This window comes from Alnus glutinosa, chromosome 3 (genome assembly GCF_958979055.1).
Source record: "Alnus glutinosa chromosome 3, dhAlnGlut1.1, whole genome shotgun sequence".
Lineage (NCBI taxonomy): Eukaryota > Viridiplantae > Streptophyta > Magnoliopsida > Fagales > Betulaceae > Alnus > Alnus glutinosa.
In genome coordinates, this window is record NC_084888.1 from 3,721,202 (window position 1) to 3,741,512 (window position 20,311).

At 35.2% G+C, this 20,311-nt stretch overlaps 1 protein-coding gene across 1 annotated transcript; it reads right to left on the reverse strand.

The window, feature by feature from the left end:
* Nucleotides 1–3,718: 3,718 nt before the first annotated feature.
* Nucleotides 3,719–6,763, reverse strand: LOC133864587 (probable indole-3-acetic acid-amido synthetase GH3.1). The gene is made up of 3 exons (XM_062300970.1): nucleotides 6,375–6,763; nucleotides 6,163–6,264; nucleotides 3,719–5,398 (listed from the first exon to the last, which is right to left on the reverse strand). The coding sequence occupies exons 1-3, from the start codon at nucleotides 6,692–6,694 to the stop codon at nucleotides 4,024–4,026; spliced, it is 1,797 nt and encodes a 598-aa protein (XP_062156954.1). The 5' UTR covers nucleotides 6,695–6,763; the 3' UTR covers nucleotides 3,719–4,023.
* Nucleotides 6,764–20,311: the final 13,548 nt, after the last annotated feature.

A 20,311-nucleotide genomic window follows, 5' to 3' on the forward strand; every position in this document is an offset into this window, starting at 1 on the left:
GTTGGTTAAGATGGTTTCACTACTTTATTATCATCTTCTAAAGAAAAAGAGAAGGCTGTCCAGTATGTAAATGTGACAGAATCCTCTCACAAACCACAGTTAGATGGCTATATTGCCATAATTAAGCACATGTCAAATAATAAAAAAGAAATTTATCTAAGAAGACTCATGCAAGGATCATCGAATCCGACATTCTTTTTGACTGAAAGGGAGTCAGGAAGCTGGACAAGGAAGCAAAGGCAGAGTACTTTTCTCTCGTGGTTGGATGAAACTGGGGTTGGTTCGAGATTCCTTCCTTCCCCGCCAAAACAATTTCCATCCAAAAGTTGAAGTCAAAGAAATTAAAAGAGAATACCATACTTTGCTCTACATTTTGTTCTCGATCAGTAGCTTTCTCTTTTTTTCTCCTTTTACGGTCGACTAGATACATGCATGGATAGAAAGGTAATATGATCCCTCCCTCCGCTTTCTCCGACTAGATACATGCATGGAAGGGGGCTGGAGTTCGTCTCTGCGCGCGTACCTTGCTACCTTACACAGTGCACACACCACATGCTTGAACTCTACTTTTTTTTTTTTTTTTTTTTTCCTGCTGACTTTGTTTACTAACTTTACTTGTTTGAAACTACGTTCAGATACCACAATAGCCAATAGGCAATACTACAACGGCAAATAAAAGTTTAGAAAACTATAAACTGCTTGCGCACAAATAAAGTAGAAAATGAGCATATATATATATAGTCTCAGCAAAAACAAACCGTCGGAAAATGTAAATTTTCAGGCGGTTTAGTTCAAACCGTCTGAAATTTATTGCAGATCTAGATTTAATGCTCTTCTCGATCGATCCGGCCATTTCCCCCCCCCCCCCTCTCTCTCTCTCTCTCTCTCTCTCTCTCTCTCTCTCTCTCTCTCTCTCTCTCTCTCTCTCTCTCTCTCTCTCTCTCTCTCTCTCTCTCTGTGTGTGTGTGAGACCGACCCCCTTTGACTTTGCTTCGGCCGGTGACACCGACTCCCTCTAATGACACCGTAGCACCGTTGCCCTCATCATCGATGTTGCCGGCCGAGCAAAGGAGAGAGAGATAGAGAGAGAGAGAGAGGAAAAATGGCCGGGTTGATCGAGAAGGGCATTAAATCCAGATCTGTAATAAATTTCAGACCAAACCGTATGGAAATTTACATTTCCCGACAGTTTGAACAAAACCATATGAAAATGTAAATTTCTCGACGGTTTTATCCAAACCGTCCACACAATTTTTTTTTACAGACAGTTCTAAGAAAACCGCGTGTCTCTAACAGTTTTTTTATAGATGATCTTAGAAACCGTCTAAAAAAAAACCATCAATAATTCACATTTTTTCTTGTAGTAATAGGAAATTACAGTGTGATTGGTGTCAAAGTCTTGAGGGCGGTAATATGATTTTTGTTAGTTTATTGGTTGTATTATGTTAATAAAATCACTACCATATCAGGGTACTACTGAAAAATGAACGCCATAATTTAGAGAATTTTTCAGAGTTATTCATAGTATTTTCTCCAATATGAAAATGGCCTAATTTGACAATTTTCGGAAGTCAAGGAAGATTCTGACTCGCTTAGAGCTCAATAAAGACGGTTTTCATTGTGATCGTTTGGACGGTCAGAGGAAGCGTTTGGACGCTTTCCAGTATTCGAAGAAGCATCTGAATACCTCAGCAGACACCAATCACAAAGAGCACATATTTGTACAGATGTTCGGATAGCCCAGCGGACACCTAGACCTGAGAGCTCATGTTCGATGTAGTGCCCGAACAGCAAACTGAGGGCTGCGAACGGTGAAGATAGCATGCAACCGTCCGGACGCGCTACTGAAGACTTATGAAGAAAAACGTGTTATTTGAAGTCGGTTGCTGCTTGACGTCTGGACGCAGAGATGGTGTTGTTTAGGCAGAGATTGTAATATTTGTTAGCTCTTTTAGAATTTTTATTTGTATAATTTGATCAACCATTGAAGTTTAGTTTAGGGAGGAGTCCTAAGTTAAAGAAGTCCATTGAAGAACCCTTCAAACAGGAGGTCTGGTTGGGAGGCACTCACGTATAGGTACATGTTAGAATTCAATGTACAAGTATTGCATCGGGAGTATGTGAGTACGACTGTTTTGTAACTAGCTATTTATTCTGTTAGTGGATTTCTTGGGTTTGACTGCCCCGTAGTAGTTTTTCTCTTAGATAAGAGTTTCCACTTCGTCACCAAAATATCTGTCTCATTTACTTTTCCGCTTTTATATTTTGGTAAATTGTTGATCACACACATATACACTTAAATTAGGAGTTACTTTATATTTTTCAATTTTGATTTTGGTAATTTGAGAGAGAGAGAGAGAGATTGCTAGAGTTTGGGGATCGTGCCTCATGAAGTGGAGATTACTAATTCGAATATTTCATTTCGTCTCCCTTTCGAGCCAATTATATATATATATAGAAGAAATGTGTATATACATGTGAGTGTAGGAGACTACTCTAGAACTCCCACACACAATCGCACATAGAAAATCAACAGTCATATAGAGAGAAGAGAAGCATATTAGGCATTGGCTAATTTTTTTTGGAGAGATAATGTGTGACACCCCAAAGAATCTTATGTAAATTGGGAAGATGCATGAATTGCCGACTTAGAGTCGATGATTTGTAAAAGAGTTAATAAGTGTTAATTAAGTTCCATAATAATTCTTTATTATGTGAGACTGAACTTTATAAGTAATTTTATTGAGTTCTAATTGCAACTTAACTAATTCTTTTCAAGTGATTGCATAGCTGCGGCTAACCATTTCTCACTATTATTCCATAATGCACTATAATTGTATTTGTAGATGGTTTTCAAAATGGTTGTGTACTATAGTTGGGACTTGATGGTTTTCGATCTTTAATTTAGGCCCGAATGGGTCATAATCGTTTTCTCACAAAGCTAATATTTTTTTAATTAGGTTAACCATAATTACCGTTTTTGCCGATAATGTTAGTATTTGGGGCCTTGTTCCACTATATATATATATATATATATATATATATATATATATATGGGCCTTAAACAACTGCAGGTAAGTAAACCTAGTAAACCTTAACATAGAACAAAATCAGATCGAACAATGATAACTGTTATGATACTCCATGATATTAGCACAAAATCATTAAATCAGAGTTCATTGTGTAAGAGACCAGACCACGTACGTACGTACCCATGATTTAGGCATCTATTCAGTGAGAGATAGGTGGCGAGGTATATATGCTTTCAACCTTTGAGTCAGAAGACCTGAAAATAAACACACAGTAATTACTTCAGACAGTAACAATTAGCTTTTAAATCAATAATTTTTATTTTAAGTAGTGATTTTTACTGCTGATATTCGATTGTATATGTAATTAGTAGGAACTAGGAACGGTAAGAGAAGCCTTTTGTCTAAACATGTCCCAATATCTATCGGAACAAGTTGCACGAATATGAGAGACGTCCCTCCTTGAAGTAACCCTTTCACATCTCTTCTGTAATTTTCTCTGCCCTTCTTTAGGAAGAATTAATTGTTGGAAATTCAAATTCGAAAATTTTCCTTTTCTGGTTTTGCTTGGGATCGAGTAGTAATAACTCACAGATCACGATGACCCCCCACAAAATCAAAACCTGCAGGCGAATATCTTGCACGTTCGCTAAATGCCATGCAAATAGAGCCCGCGCGCAGACAGATGCTACACAATAACATATCTTTTCCCTAAATTTTAAGAAAGATGAAAGAAATAAAGACAGGCGGAAAAGGATACAATACATCATACATTGACTAGCAAACACGTCCGTGACAACAATTACATCATGCGCACAGAAGAAGATTATCAGAACTTAATACAGACACACACCCACACCCAAACAGTTTGAAAAGGACAACTGAAACAAAAGACACTTTTAAAAGCTCAAATAAATTCAACAAGGCACGGTTTTTTGGCTGGTATCCAAACAGATTTTTCTGGCCCCCGTTCTTATTCCATGCCGTCATGTGGTCAGTGACGTCGTTCAGGGGTCCAATGCGGCGCAGCAGGGCTAAAATGCACCGAGATCACCCTGGAGTCGAGGAGCTCCATGATGGGGGTGAAATTCACGCACCTGGGTACTTTGTACTGGTTGATCGACGCTCCCCGAGAGATTGCGTAGTCCATGAGCTCCTCAAACGTACCGTTCTTAACCACCCTGATCTCAAGCGGTCCAATGGAGTTGTCCGCGACTCGGCCTTGTCTGTACACAGTGTTCAGCGACTCCTCCATGGCTAAGCAGCATTGGTTCAGGACCTCATCTGTGGGTGAGTTGGCCGGATCCTTTACAAGCAACTCCCAGTAAATTACGTAGTGTCCTGGGATTGATTTCGTGTCTGCGTAGCTCGTGTACTCCACCACGCTCGTGTTGAATTCCTTTATGAGCGCTGTTGCATTTTCTATGGCCTTCTGCAACTCAGCCTCGTCCGTCTTGTCCGAGTCGATGCTCAACAACACGTTCTTTCTTCTTAGGAACTGAAATTGCGGAGCCGAGTTGTAGAAGCCGGTGACTTGGAGTATGTCACCCACTCGGTAGCGGTTAAATCCGGCATAGGTGGTGATGATGAGCTCGTATTCCTTCCCAACTTCCACGTCGGCAAGGTCCACAAGCCGCGGAGGTGAGTCGCGAGATAGAGCTGGAGCGTTCGGCTCATGTGGCAAGAACTCGAAGTAAGCCATGTTTGGCATGATGGTGTAGGAAACTTCAGAAGGCGTGGACATTGGTTTGAGATTAAGCCCAAAGTAGCACTCGGAAGATGCATACATAGTGCAAGAAAGTGGTAGCCCGCTGCTGTAATAGTCAAGTGTAGGTATGTACTGGGTCATCGCACCCGTTACAATCACGTCTAGGTATTTCGTGTTGGGCCAAATTCTTGTGATTATTCCTTCCCAATTCTCTTCCGAACACTCCTTGGTAATGAACTCGGAGAGTTCTGGGTTTGGTTTGACAAGTTTGGAAATGCTTTCCCGGAGAGAAGGGTCTGTGATTTTAGGGTTTAAAGTTCCGGTTGAGATGTCATCGGCCAATTGCTGCCAGTTTAGTTGTAGGAATCGGATGGCTCTGAGTAGGCCGGAGGCAAAAACAGCACCGACTCGGAGGACCTCTTCGCGCATAATGAGGCCGCACAACATCTGTGTATACATGCTTTGAAACGAGTCGACGCAGAGAATGGCCTCGTTTGGGCTGGTGTACACATTGTAAGGGTCATACGGCCTGGTCTTGAAGTGGTCGCTCTTGTAGTAGCTGGTGAGTACCGGACGTGCCAGGAGGCCACTGGGAGTCTTGGTTTCCGCCTTCACGAACAAAAAGTAGAGTCCCTTCCCTTTGTCTAAACCCGAGACATATCTGTTAAGAACAACGCCAATATTGTTAAATCACTGCTTGTTTAAAAAATTTAAAATTATAAACTTAGATGAATTTAAATATTTAATTTATTATATTCTAAAAAATATTTCAACCAGGTTAACGGAATAAGATGAGACATGTCAAACTAAAGTAAGTCGGATTTGGACCAATTAATATTATAGCCGAATGTTCTTTGCTGAATGTGCCCTTGGACGTACTGGGACGATTTGCTGAGCTGGGGGCCTGCTGTTTACCAGCTTTGGAGGCAGCGGAATGACTTGATGCATCGCAATACTCCTCGGACTGAGGAGTCCATTCTAGCGCAGATTAAATGGGAAGTTCGATCGTGCGAGATTTATGGCAAAGGGCAGTTTTAAGTGTTCTAGAAAGAACTTAATTGGAACTTGCTTCCCGGTGGAATATACATAGCTAATTGTTTTTTGGCTTGATTTGCTTGTTTGTTCTTTGGTGTTGCACGCTAGCTTCTTCTGTAAGTTGCTGTTGGGTGGTTTTTTGTTTTCTGAGTTCTGGTGCTGTTAGCTTGTAAGGCTTGGGTTAGTTGGGTGTGTCATGCCTGCAGCTCTGTAGTAGCCTGGCTTGTTGTTAGCTTGTTCTTTGTGGGCTGAGGTGTTGTTGTAATCGGGATTGTTCGGATTGGGTTCCAGTTTTTCGCTGGAGTGTTGTAAGTGTTTGCGGTTCTATGAAAGATTTTATTCATAAAAAAAGAAAAAGAAAAAAAAAGCAAGTCGTCAAGATGTACTTACAGGTTCATCACCGGCATAAGAAGGCTGTACAATTTCTGGCGACGGTCCAACTCTTCATGAATCGTTGGCATCAATTTTCTCTCACCAGCCGAAGTCCCAGAGCTACAAGTTCACAGATTTTATCATAAGCCAGAAGAGAAATCACATACATAAACACGAGAGAAACATGCAGGTTTGTGTGAAAGAGAGATTAATAGTGATAATATTCTCACCTGGTGAGGAACTCGGAAATGGGGTGAGAGGACAAGATGGGAGAGCGGTCACCATTAGCAATACGTTGGATCTCAGGCTGAAGATCCTCATATGTAACCACAGGGACATTCGACTTGAAAGTATCGCGGTCCGTCTTCCCATTGAGCCGGAACCGCCTGAGGTACTCGGTGTCTGCGTTCCGACTCAGTATCTCCGCCAAAACCCTCTCCTGCACAGCGTCTATGTTCCTTGTCATCTCCTCGATGAACTCAAGTGCCTTTGTGTGATTCTCGCATGCCGGAGGGCCAAGAGGGTGCGAGACCTGGGATTCAACCGCCATTGTTGAAAGCTTAGAGAGACAAACGTACAGCAAAGATGATCGAAGAAAACAAATTGAGAATATGAGAGGCAGTGCGGTCATTTATGGTGAAGGAGCTTGCTTTTTATAGGTGAAATTGTATCGAATTTTGGCTCTTATTTTTTCTCCGATCCCATCATCACCACGTCACTTTCCACGCCATGGGATTAGCCACGTAGATGGCCGGGCCAATAGTTGTTTGGAGCGACGCTAAGTTCGCTAACAGAGCTTTTGTTGATCATAGCGACACGCCAAAAGTTAAAAAATACTATTTCTCATTAAATGTATCTCTTATAGGGAACAGGTTGGACCCAGGACACGTATGAATGGCTTATATGCCGACATGTGGGGCCCGTCACTTTGCCAGGTCAGCATGGGATTGCGACCCTGTTTTTATTGGACAGCTACTGGCGCCGTCCGTTTATGGAGGCATGATATGCACCGTAAACCGTCCCCAGCAGGCCTTTTTAAATAAAAAATTTGTTTTTAATTAAAAAATTATCTCTTAGGAAAATTGCCTATGATATTACATAAGAGACAATTTTTTAATTAAAATTAAATTTTTTAATATGAAGAGAGTATTAGGGACGGTCAACCGTCTCTCAAAAATTATTTCTTTCGGTTTATGACTCAGTTTTAGTGACGAGGAGACGACTAAGAGATAGGCCAAGACTGGCCGGGCCCTATTTGGAAAATCCATCCCTCGTATTTGAGTTGAAATATTTTTTTAGTGCAAGTAAAAATTGATGAAAGATTATTAGGATATTAAATTTTTTATTAAGAGATGGTTACTTAATAATTATTTCTTAGTAAAAGATTTAGTACTCCTAATATTTATCGTTTTATTTAAATAGTCAGAAAAATTGTTGATGTGATATAAAAAGTAAAATAAAAAAAGTTAGATATGTGGGAGTGTTTGGTTCCCTTCCTTTATTTTTCATTTTTTTTTTATAATTATTATATCACATTAATAATTTTTTATTACAATTAAAATAAATAAATTCACTTCAATACATTAATTTTTTGTTTTTTCATACAAATTTTTTATACTTTTTATTACATCAATCAGACAATCACTCCTTATTGCCACTAAAAAAAAAAAAAAAAAAAAAAATTCAACAAACTTTTCCAAATACTTTCAAAATATTTTTTTTTAAGAAATAAAAATAAGAGAAAGAAAGAAGGGAATCGCCAAACGGAACCTATATAGCTTATGCGATTCTGGGTTGTGTATGGGAAATAAAGAACCCAAGTTTGAATAATCAGAGCTAGCTAAGAAATTAAACCATACTAGGGCAGAACTTTCTTTGGCTAGTGACACCTTGCAATGCTACATATCATTAATTAGGAATATTAATTAAGAAAACTAAAAAGATGTCGGGGGTGTAGCAATCACGTGGACGTGATCGAAGTTTGTGTTTATTTTCTTGTTTTTCATTGATTTGGTTAGAATTTTTTCCTTGTACTTGTTCTACATGTCTAGGCCTGTCACAATATTTTTATATCCCGAGGGTAGGTAAACTTTTGCATTAATATATATTTACGTCATGACAGTTCCATTACATTTTTCATTGGTTTCTTCACCATCTTTGGGGAATGATTACAATAAAATTATTTGAAAATCTGGTACGAGTGGGTTCTCATGTCTCTATGGTTGTGGAATCCAAAGGAACTTTAGCCATTGATTTTGATATTTTATATATTAGAAAGATTGAAAGAAGAAACATAAATCCTTTGGATGGAAGAAATATATATCAATTAAATAGTTATTTACTTGTTATTCTTCACACTTATCCTATATATGTTGGTTGACGTTATGTGCGTATTTTAAATAATTTTTTATATTAGTCATTTATAATTAAAAATAAAATAAAAAATTACTTAAAATACACTATATATACACATTAACACATATAAAAAAAGGTGTACGTAGTATATAGGTGTGGAGAGTATTATTATTCTTTTCTTTTCTTTTAAATAATTAGAGAGATATGACCTGTTTAGGAAAAAAAAAAAAAAAAAATAAAGAAAAAAAAGAAAAAAGAAAAGAAAAGAAAAGAAGAGGAATGATCTTATGACAGCCAAACTTCAAGCTAGGCCTTCTTCTAATTCTAATCTTGCTTTGGAGCTCCATCTCCATAATCTTCTAGATGTTTATCTTCAACAGGAGGAGTCCCTCTGAAAGCAAAAATCTAGAGAATTATGGCTCACTACACTACAAAAATTTCTGTGATTTGCTACTTGCATTTCACCACGTGTACAGTGTCACGTGTACGGACACTGTACACGTGGCGAACAGTTAGGCACGTGTAAATGACCACGTGTTCGGTGTGTGGTAGATCCGATTGTAGCGAATTGTACAATTGGCCACGTGTTTCAATGTTAAAAAAAGAATATTTAGTTCTGCACTACATTTTTAAAAGAAGAGAAACAAAAAAGAATAGAAGAAAACTTTAAAAGAATATTTAGTTATGCACTAGTTATATGTTAAACATGTAATGAGCCAATAAAAAGAATGTTAGAAAAACTCATAAAAACCTCGTTTTATGTTTTAGCATTCCTCACTAAATTAGAAGTTTACGTAAACTTTGGAGTTTTTGGCCGTCAGCATATCATTTACACTCAAGTAATTATTGGATAGATAGAGATTTTCAGTAATTTTGTTGCTTGAATTGCAATCAATTCAGATAGCAAATGAGATAGAATTTTTATAGAGTTCACTTAATTGTATGAACAGGTTTAGAGCAGCTTTTTTGTTTGGACAAGTAAATTCTATAAATTAAAGTTATCTCACATTTATTGTCCCGATATGATTGATTATTGGGATCCAGATTTGCAATTACATACCAAGATAAGTTGATTAGAAAAAAATTAGCAGGATAAGTTCTTAATTATTAGAGATCCCAAAGACTTAACTGCGGGGGCTAATGGAAAAGGTCGAACTCAGGATTAATTCCAGGATTCCACGGTAAGAAATCATGAGTTCGAGGAACTAGTAGATCAGCCCCTTAGGATTAAATTAAAATAAACCCAGAATTTAATTGGTGGTGGTCCATGGCATTATATATAGTATAAAAATTAAGCCTTTCACAATCTTCCCTCCGATCCTTGTACATTTTACTTAGCGCCTGCATCCACAATTGTGGAATCTCATTATTTCCTTAGTATGGGAAAAGAATCAATTGCAATCCATTGGGTCGCTTCTTTAGCATTTTCTTTCTGAGGTAGGAACAACCGAAACTATTAGCAGATTATGCTGCTGCTAATTAATTGTTGAGTTAGACTTTTGTGGCCTCTAGCTAGCTACAAGTAGCTAGCATATCTAGTGTATAGTAGGAAATGAACCTTAGCTTCATTATTCATGAATCATGTTTCATACATAGACATCTAATTAATAGTATTAGGTTTAGGGATGATATATTAGTTTCTAATATTTTATGTTTCTTTTACTCACTATTATATTCCTTCATTAGAGAGAAAGATCATAACCCTATAGCCAATTTCTGGTGTTAGAATCCTTTTAGCCAACTCAACATAAGTTTTTTTAATTGCACATATGTTGGTATAGTTTTCGATCGTCAGCTAATCGATCCTTGCAAAAGAGTATCGATTTCTGCAAAAGAGTAAGATTTATACAAAAGAGCTTATCGGAGCAAACATATAGGAAATAACTCTGACGTCTAAGTCAGTTATCACCTTAGATCGAGATGAACAAATACTGAATTTAGAGCACTTAGATGCTGAAGGGGCCCAAAAATAAAAGATTCTTGATACCTAGCTAGTCTTAATGTTGTTTAAATAGATGTTGAGTGTACAACGTGGTTATCAAGGCTAGCTAATCCTCTTACTCCCCTAGATCCCATGACTAGGGGATGGCGCTGGTAGGGCCGAACGCCATGTGTCAACGAGTTGTGATGCTAAAGCCCTTAAAGTCAAGGGATTGATGAGACACGGGTCAAGTCGGAGCATTGTAGGCAGACATGTGCGCTACAATATCATACTATGATACCATTGAGTTTGAGTTGAGGTGCATTTATGATCTTTCAAAGCTTTGGTCACTTAATGATGGGATTCTAAAATCCGTTCTATCCATCAAGATTGATGCAATGATTGCGGCAAGCGATCGAGTCCAATAATCCTCCATTAATGATGTTAGAATAATTTTAGCTAATTATTTGTAAATTTTTCTAGTTTAATTTGTTGGAACAAGTGCCTCATATTCTCTTTGGCATAATGGGTACTATGAGAGTATCAGTAAAGTAGCCAGTTTGCGGGTCCATATCTATCCGTACATTAGGGTTTTGTTATAAATATGTAGTTAATTTGAGAGAGACATTGATAATTGAGTGGTAGTTTAAAAGGGATATGTGTACTTTTTCCCAACTATTATTATTATTATTATCAGATCAATTGGCAAGAAATGTCAACCATTGTGTAGATGACATACTATCTTATATTTAAATGAACCAGCTGTGTCACAAAGAATTCGGAATAATTAGACTGAAAGAAAACATAATGCTAAAATAAAATAAAGCGGAATAATAGAAAAGAGACAAGAAATTTTACGTGGTTCGGTTTATGACTTACGTCCACAGGATAAAGTCCAAAGGGTTACATTTTACTCTTATTTGTCTTGATGTTTTCACAATACAATAAACTCCTATTTATAGGGAGAAATGATTTTTGCACATCACTTGTACATCTTTTATATATACATTACTTTTTAAAATTAACTATCGGATCTATAGGACCCACAAATATTCACATGTGGCTCATACAGATCCAATGGTTGATTTAGAAAAGTGATGTACAAAAGATATACAAGTGATGTGCATGTAACATGTCTTATTTATAGGAGGGTTTGGGTAGATAAGTATGGTAATCAATCAATGTGATTTGATTACCATCAAATTTGCTACAAATAAATCAATCAAATCAATCAGATTTGATTGATTATAATTACAATATATTTCTCAAACCAAATCTCCCAATATATATATATATATATCGCGAGTATATTCTCTAAGAGCATTCTCAGCAGCTTTCCAACAATTTTTCCTAAATATAAGGAATAAAACTACTTTTTACTTCCCTATAAAAAAATACCCCACATCAGTTTCTCTTCATTTTTCTCTATATCATTAAAATATTATTTTTTTACTTTTACTTTGATTAAAAGTAGGAAAAAGAAGATAAAGTAGGAGAAATGTAATATATTTTTTACCTTTACTTTAATTAAAAATAGGAAAGAAATAGTATATTTTGTGAATAAACAATTGAATGGGAAGTGAATAGTGCTTCACAATGCATTGGGAAGCACTATTCATTACCCAGGGAAACGAAAATTTTAGGAAAGCTGCTGTAGAGGGGTTTTCGTAACTTTTTTGAAATTTTTCTTAAAACTTAGAGAACAGACTCCCTTTAGAGAAGCTGATGTGAATACTCTAACAAAAAGGACATACTAGGTCTATCATATATTGTTATGGGCTTAATTTCTCAAGCACATAACGGATAGAATAAGGGTAGTTCGAGGAACCCTAACGCCTTCCAAATCAACTCTAGCTAGAGTTGAATAATATTAAGAGTAATGATTCACTACCACTCAAATATACAACTTTTCACCACCTTGTCTATATGGTAAGGTGGTCCCTCACCTTAATTTATTTTTAAAAAGTAAAAAAACTCAAAAAGTAGTAGGGGACCACCTTGCCACATAGGCAAGGTAGTGAAAAGTTGTATATTTGGGTGGCATTGAATCATTATTCTAATATTAATCTTTGCTTTGCTTAATTTTATTAATGAACTTATGGTGTCTTTAAATAGACACTTACAATGCATAGTAAAATTAAAAGACTAACTAGAATAAACCACTTCTAATGTTATCAATAATGAAAACATATTATCTGTAACATTTAAATCATAATCTAATTCTAATTCTAATGTTATCAATAAAGATAACTTATTTTAAGTTATTCAAGTCTTAAACTCCTAATAAAATTATACATTCTTATTTTAAATTAAAAGAGTATTGCTATTACGAGACTTCTTCAGCCGCCACAGGACGTAGACCGTAACAATCATCTATGTTTTTTTAATTTGAAACTGTTATCACGGGTTCTGCCATCTGCCATCACGATAATAGAACCAAATATCATGGAAGGTGACACCCTAACAACCAACAATAACTAATAAGCTAGGTAGGCTAGCTAGCTACGTAACACTCAGTGCAAGCGTGTCTCTGACTAGTGACTACGGCACCCATATATATATCCACATCCCAAGCATATATATATATAACCTCTAATCGTCAACAAATTAGCTTGATTTTCCAGCTCGATCTGTAAAAATTTCGGTAAACATCGATTTATCCTGCTTCTTGTCCTCAAATACTACAACACAAAACTGACTAAACCTTTCAAATTTTCCAAACAATTGACATTAATCTTTTCTCTGTTGTCACAAAAGGAACACGGTCAACGGTCAAGGTGATTGACTGGAATAAATGGATTAATCTATGATCACTTATATACCTACGAGTTTGATGGCGTCAAGAAACTCAGTTTGAATTTATTTCTTAGGGGACAACTTCTTTTAGTTTATATTTAACCTAATCCAATATTATTGTCTGTCGTCTTGAATTTATGGATCATATATATGGAAGTTGGAACTAATTAATTTCATACCCATGTGATTAAAAACTAATCAACGTACATGCATGTCCGAAGGAAGCTTCAAAGCAAATCGATCGCCGGCGTGAGGCGCGGCTGCTTATTGCAAAAGTACATTCGAATCTTATGGAAATTATAACCTAGAAAAAAAGTATCCCTGCATGGCCTATCAAACAATATGGTTAGCAAGGGACCACACACGAACCTATAGAGTACTAGATTTAGCCTTTAGGTGTACTAACTTCAAGCACTGTGTTATTAGAAAGAAAAAAACGAAAAGAACTTCAAGCTCTGCACGTGTAGAGTTAATTACATTGACGGGCATATAGTGGAAACCAGCGCAAAGTACTCCTTCACATGCATAAATGTTAATTAACGTTTGCCCCAATTTGTCCTTCTCCCATTCGCATATATGCAACTACTTGCGTTGCGGTCCATTTTGTACGAAGCGTGTGAAATTAAGCTGTGAGGTTGAAGAAGATGGAGCGTAGACTAGTTGGAGATCAGATCGACCATTTAGATCATATGCATGCATGACGCAGGCGGGACACTTGTGCATACATGCATGGATATATATATGGCCTTTGGTCTCTTTAATTTGGGCAGATACCTAATAACTGAGGGGAAAAAACAATTTCCAAGCACCAGCTTTGGTTACTTAGATCGATATCAAAACTCCATATATATATTATTCATCGAAAAGAAAAAAAACTCCATATATATTATGAAAAGAGAAGAAGAAGACAAAAAGAAGTAACAGTCTTAGGGGAACACCATCATTAGCAGGATGGAATTAACATTCTATGTATAATAAAAGTACATGAAATTGACAAGGAACCCTTCGATCTATATATATATACGGTGGCCGGTTTGTATAATTTAAGGTACAAACGCATGCAGGAGGCCAGGTGATCAGGTTCATGCATCTCCATCTGGTGTTTCAAATTTGACGGCGCAACAGCCATATATGGCCATCTCTAATACGAGCACAAATTTCCCTCGTTTGCTTGACAATCTAAAAAGTCGTGGCCTGGCATCCGCGTGATTAATAGATTCGTACGTGAACGATTGTCTCCCACAAATTCCTGTTGGGCTGTCTGAATTGATGTTCATTTTTTGTAACACTTTTTTTTTTTTTTTTTTTTTTTCTTTTCTCAGAATACTGACATTGGATTCCCTAAATTTAGGGTTAACAAGTTAATTTTTCTAGTTTAGTTCAGACTTTTCAAATGGTTAATTTTCAAAATGAAAGAATGGGAGAATATATCAAGAATGCTAGGAATACGTACGTAAAGATACGTATATATGTAGATTCCAATTTGAATACACTACTGATAATATTATGTACGTTTATCCAATTAGGGATTTTAGTACTTCGTTAATGAATTTTTTTTTATTTTTTTATTTTTTATAATCGAGTGATTAATGGAAGTAAATATTTTCACTATGATTGACGAGGGAATTTAAATATATATGTTCTTAAGTTCAATGCAAAAAATTAAAGTATATTAAAACTCATTTGGTAAGCTTCTGCAGATCTCTGTCTCTCTCTCAGACTAAAAGCAAGTTCTGATTTGCAACTTTATCAAGGTTTTGTCATTTCCATTTATCAAGGTATTAACTTAAACATGTTCATGGCTAAAATTATTTTTCAATTATATTGACTTTCTCTTAATTAGTTTTTAGTTTTTTGATTTTTTTCTTTCCTTCTGCTTTCAATTCCTGCATAACGGAATAAAAAGCTTTTGAAGATTTTTCACACAAAGATTCCCCAAGATAATGCTCATTTCTACGTACAAGTACAGCTTTGCTTAGAAAGATGATCATGACATCTGGTAATAATTAATGGTGACATTTTATCATTTATTCCATATTAGAATTTAATCCAATATTATGCAATATATATTCACGGCCTTGACATATTGCTCCTGTATCCGATTTGTAACACAAGAGAATCAAGTCATATAAATTTGCGTCAGTATTTTCAAGTTAATTACAAAATGGAACGGAACCAAGATATTTAATTATCTAGAGAAAATATTGGATATTATAATTCTTAAACAAAACCTCCTCTGTCCTCTTATAGGTTTGTCGCTATAAATATATGAAATAGGATATTCTTAATTTGGTGAATGATAATATCCTCCTCGCATTTTTTTACAGAAAAATATTAATTGGTAAAGATGATCAATCGTAATTGATATAATTACTGTCTAATATAGCATATATATATATATAGGACCCTAAATTTACATAGTAAACTGTAAATGGTCTGATATTTATGTTGTGTTCGCGTTGTATATATATCAAGATTTTTGGCATTAATTAATAATAGATATTTTTAATTATTTTAAAAAATAAAATACTTTTTTTTTTTTGGTTCTAGCTTGTGACAAAATGATCAGGGACTAATTAAATATCTGAATTGGTATAGGGGCAAATTAACAAAAAAAGAAAAAGAAAAATATTAATAACATGTTTATCAAAATGATTTATTTCTTTTCCTTTTTCTTTTTTCTTTTTTTTGAGAAAAGTTCTTACTTTTTTTTAATCTGTTATTTGTTTATACAAAATTATAAAGGCGCGCTTTTTTTTTTTTTGGTTACGGTGCTGTAATATTTTCATGAAGCAAGGAAAACTTTCAAATTAAACCATAAGATTTTTTTTTTTTTTTTTTTTTTTTTTAAAATAATTAAAAAGGGTACGTAGAAGGTCAAGGGGCGATCAATTGTGGTCACTCTATTTGAATGTGATCATAGTAACACCTACCTACTGAAAACCAATGACATGAAAGGTCTAGACGGTGAGAAACCTCAAATAGTACTCCTTCAAATCCGATTAATTAAGCCATAGCTTAATTTGACTCTATAAGAGCATTAATAAGATCCAAAATCGTTAACCCTAGTCAGACTTGTGCGAAAATTTTTATCGTCGATCGGCTTCGAATTAATTTTTACCCCAATGCGTGTCTATCCATTTGAGAGTTTTCAGACCACAAACTTAAAGAGCTTTAAGTTCATAGTTGTCTTCTAACGCATGCGCGGCGGATCTTTGGGGCCCCGGTCCTAGCTAGCTTGATCACAAAGTAGACCACGAAAATTGAAGCGTACTGAAGCATGAATAGTATTATAAGTTTTAAGCACATGGTTATCAGTCTGGTAAAATTAAGTAAATTATAAGCTACTTTGCTAACATGCACCTTTCGTGCATAGCAATAAGAGTCATGCCTTTCTCTCTCTCGATCTCTCTCTCAAAGTCAAAGTCATCCAACACTGCAGTGATCATCACCATCCAACACAGCCTAGCTAGCTAGTAATTAAAGATGCTTAATTTCGTTCCGTGGAATAAGAAGGTCGATAATTTATTGTTCAAATTATTCGTAATTTATGTATATAGATATTCATCTTTAATAAGAATCTACAAGCCTCTTTTCATGATTTAACGAACTAATTAATTCTTTGACGTCTTTCATGCACATTCAACATATATATATACCATTCACGTACCTACTAATTAAGTTGTACTATACTTCTAATATTGTTATAGTTTGACATAATCTTTATAAATACATCATATTGTAATGCAATTAGAATAAAGTCAACATCTTACAAAAAATAAATAATAAATAAAGTCAACATAATTAAACTATCGCCCTATTAGGTATTATGAACGGCAAACATATATATATAAGCTCTAAGGCTTCTTTTTTTTTTTTTTTTTTTTTGGATTGAATAAGCTCTAAGGCTTACGTAAACCTTAAATCTCTAGCTTGGGTCTTTTTTCTCTCTCTTCCTAATTTAATTCTTATTTTTATTTATTTTATATTTTAACGGCATTAATTTCTTATTTTGGAATATAGTTGAGCACTAGCTAGCTAGCTAGTAATTTCTTTATGTCCCCCCCCCCCCCCCCCCCCTTACTTTTCATTTCTTTAGTTATATATACGTGTGAAGCAAGCATATATAGGTAGGAGGAAAATGTCTTTCTCTCGACTAAAAAAAATTAGTTTATTAATTAATTTCTTTTCCTATTCTTGTGCACCATATATACTTGCACGTTGATGCCAGTCGGTCCATCTAATTAACTAATCACGGATTTCAATTTCAATTTGGTTGTCATTGATATCTTAATGCACGCATTTGTGACTAGACCAATTCTACGAGTAAAACGTCTTCGGTGGGTAACTCAATTGGCTTGAGATCACGTCTCATGAAGCGGAAGTCATTAGTTCGAATTTCCCCTCCCTCTTCTTGTGTGGACATGTAAAAAATAAAAAAATAATTCTACAAGTAAAACGTCAACGTTTTGTTGCTTTCCGTATTGAATGATAAAGTTAATTAGTTATTTTATTTATTTGACCCCATATATATGTATGCAGATTTTTTACAAACGGTGAGGCTAATTAAGCAAATCAAATCATAATACCAACACGTAGGGCAAAAATCCGAATATTGCGAGGTGTCAGGATATGCCTCACCGGACCAACATGAAACGTAAATCATGTCGTAACAAAATATATACCACAGGTTGAGGTTGAGCATCCAGGAAAAGGAGACCTTTTTTTTTTTTTTTTTTTTTTTTTTTTTTCGACTCCCTAATTATATCTCTAAGATCTTAAAGGATTATGAACTTATAATCTGTAATATGATCGATACATGATCGAGTTGATTCTATGGCAGTACTTATTACTAGCAAACCAGTGGCTTAACTTTTATGTTAAGGTTGACAATTTTTTACACAATTTTAAATTTAATAAGAATTTATAAATACAAAATTAGTGGATTAGGGTTGGGGCGTCTAACCCGTATAATTAAATAGATCAAATTATAGTTGACCTTTATAGTTTTATATATACCCATGCTTCGACATAACCGGAACTTAACACGCGACATTTATGGCTGTCAATTTTTGACACCACTCACAAATCTGACATGAATTCAACATAAAACTAGCTAGCTAGCGGGTTAAAATTGAAATATCTAACATATATAGTCTTATATTTATATCTTTTTTTTTATTTTTTTTATTTTAATATGTCCACACAAAAGGGGGAGGAAATATTTGAACTAGAGACTTCTGCTTCATGAGACGTGGCCCTAGCCGACTGAGTTACCCCTTGTAGACGTCTTATATATATTTATATCTTGACACAACTATACTTTTGTCTCTTTTTTTTTAGGATATGTAGCCTTTGTCATTAACGTTAAAGCAAGGAGGGTTTGTACAGCTGTGATCTATAGCTATATGTTAGGGTGATTTAAAGGAGCATGGGAATCTATCTATAAAAAAAATAAAGGAGCATGGGAATCTATCTATAAACGTATATATCTTTATTTTGGAAGCGAATGTCATGATCGAGGCTTTTGAATCACTCGATCGATCTCTGATCCTCTAATGTCAAATGTTACACGGGTGTTGTAACTTGTAAGAGGCCATGATCATAGGCTTATATTTGATCCGATACATCGATCCCTAGCTAGTATATATATATATATATATATATATATATATATATATATATCTTTCTTGGTAGATGATATATCCTTGTCAAAAGGCACTAACCTCTCTCACACGGCTTAATTAGGTTATCTTCGTAGGCTATATTTGATTCGTGTTTAGGAATACTACTTGACCATGTAATTACCTTCTAGCTAGCCTTGAGCCTAGCTAGCTAGCCCTACTAGTGCCAGAACTTAGTCCATAATCCATATATATGCTAGCCGCCTAGCTAGCTAAATGTCTCAGCCGCTGGGCTTTTTCCCTATATACCCATTCTGTTACGTTTTTTCTGCTTCATTTTTGTTCCCTTCTGACTTTAACTAATAAAAGACGTGATTCATGCCTGGAAACTTGATAATGGGTACAAGTTATGAACGAACCGAGTACGATTTAATAATGGACCTTGTCTATACATCCCTTTCTTTCTAATTTTAATTACTTATATATATTATAAAAAAGAAAAAAAGAGAGACATTGATGTAAGAGAATGGACATATTAATTAATTGACTATAGTTTGTTAAAAAATAGGGCTGCCAAACCTAACCTTTTGTAGCAAATTGCTATTATAGACCAAGAGTCCTCCATCTCCAACCATACCGACAGAGCTCATATATAGCTACCCACCAGTCCATGAAGCTAGCCCTAAAGTTTTATGGACCTTGTGAATCCTCCAATGAGTGGACAAATTAAAGTAGCTTACCGACTAAACCTACCCTCAAGTTCTATGGTCTATCCAGTTTATGATCATATGATATAAGTATTATTGTATGAATGTATGATCATATGATTCATACAATCTAACAATTTATATGATCTTAGTCTCTTAAAAGCAATCATATTATTGTCATTTTGGGTCACATATATCACATATGACCCATTTTTCATCGAATTTAACAAAAACTCCTAATAGAGGAGGTTAAGTGAAAGAACAAAGTAGTTTTTTTTTTTTTTTTTAGACATTTGAAGTTTTTAAACTTTAAAGGAGACATTATAATTTGGGAGTAAGTTTGAGAGCTAGCCTGAATCCCCCCTCCGGACTACTTAGAGCGTTCCTAGTGAGCTCTTCAAATTTTCTCCAAATTTTAGTTAAACAATTTATTTTTGTTATTTTATCTATCACTTTTAAAAAGCTTCCTACATCAAAATCTTTAGATATTACTTTATTTTAAATAGATATTATTTTTTATTGATTTTGAGAGCAACCACTTTAACAACTTTAACTTCCATGAAAAGTTGCTCCAAATGAGTAAAATAAACTTTATCCAGAAAAAGAGTATTCACAAAATAAATCTAACAACTTAAGCATGAACTGTCAATATTTTTTTTTTTTTTTTTTTTTGGGGTGAATTAAAAACTTCATATATCAAACACATAGAAATATTACATTCCAATTAAAACTGGATTCAAACACCTAGTCAGGGACAAATCCTC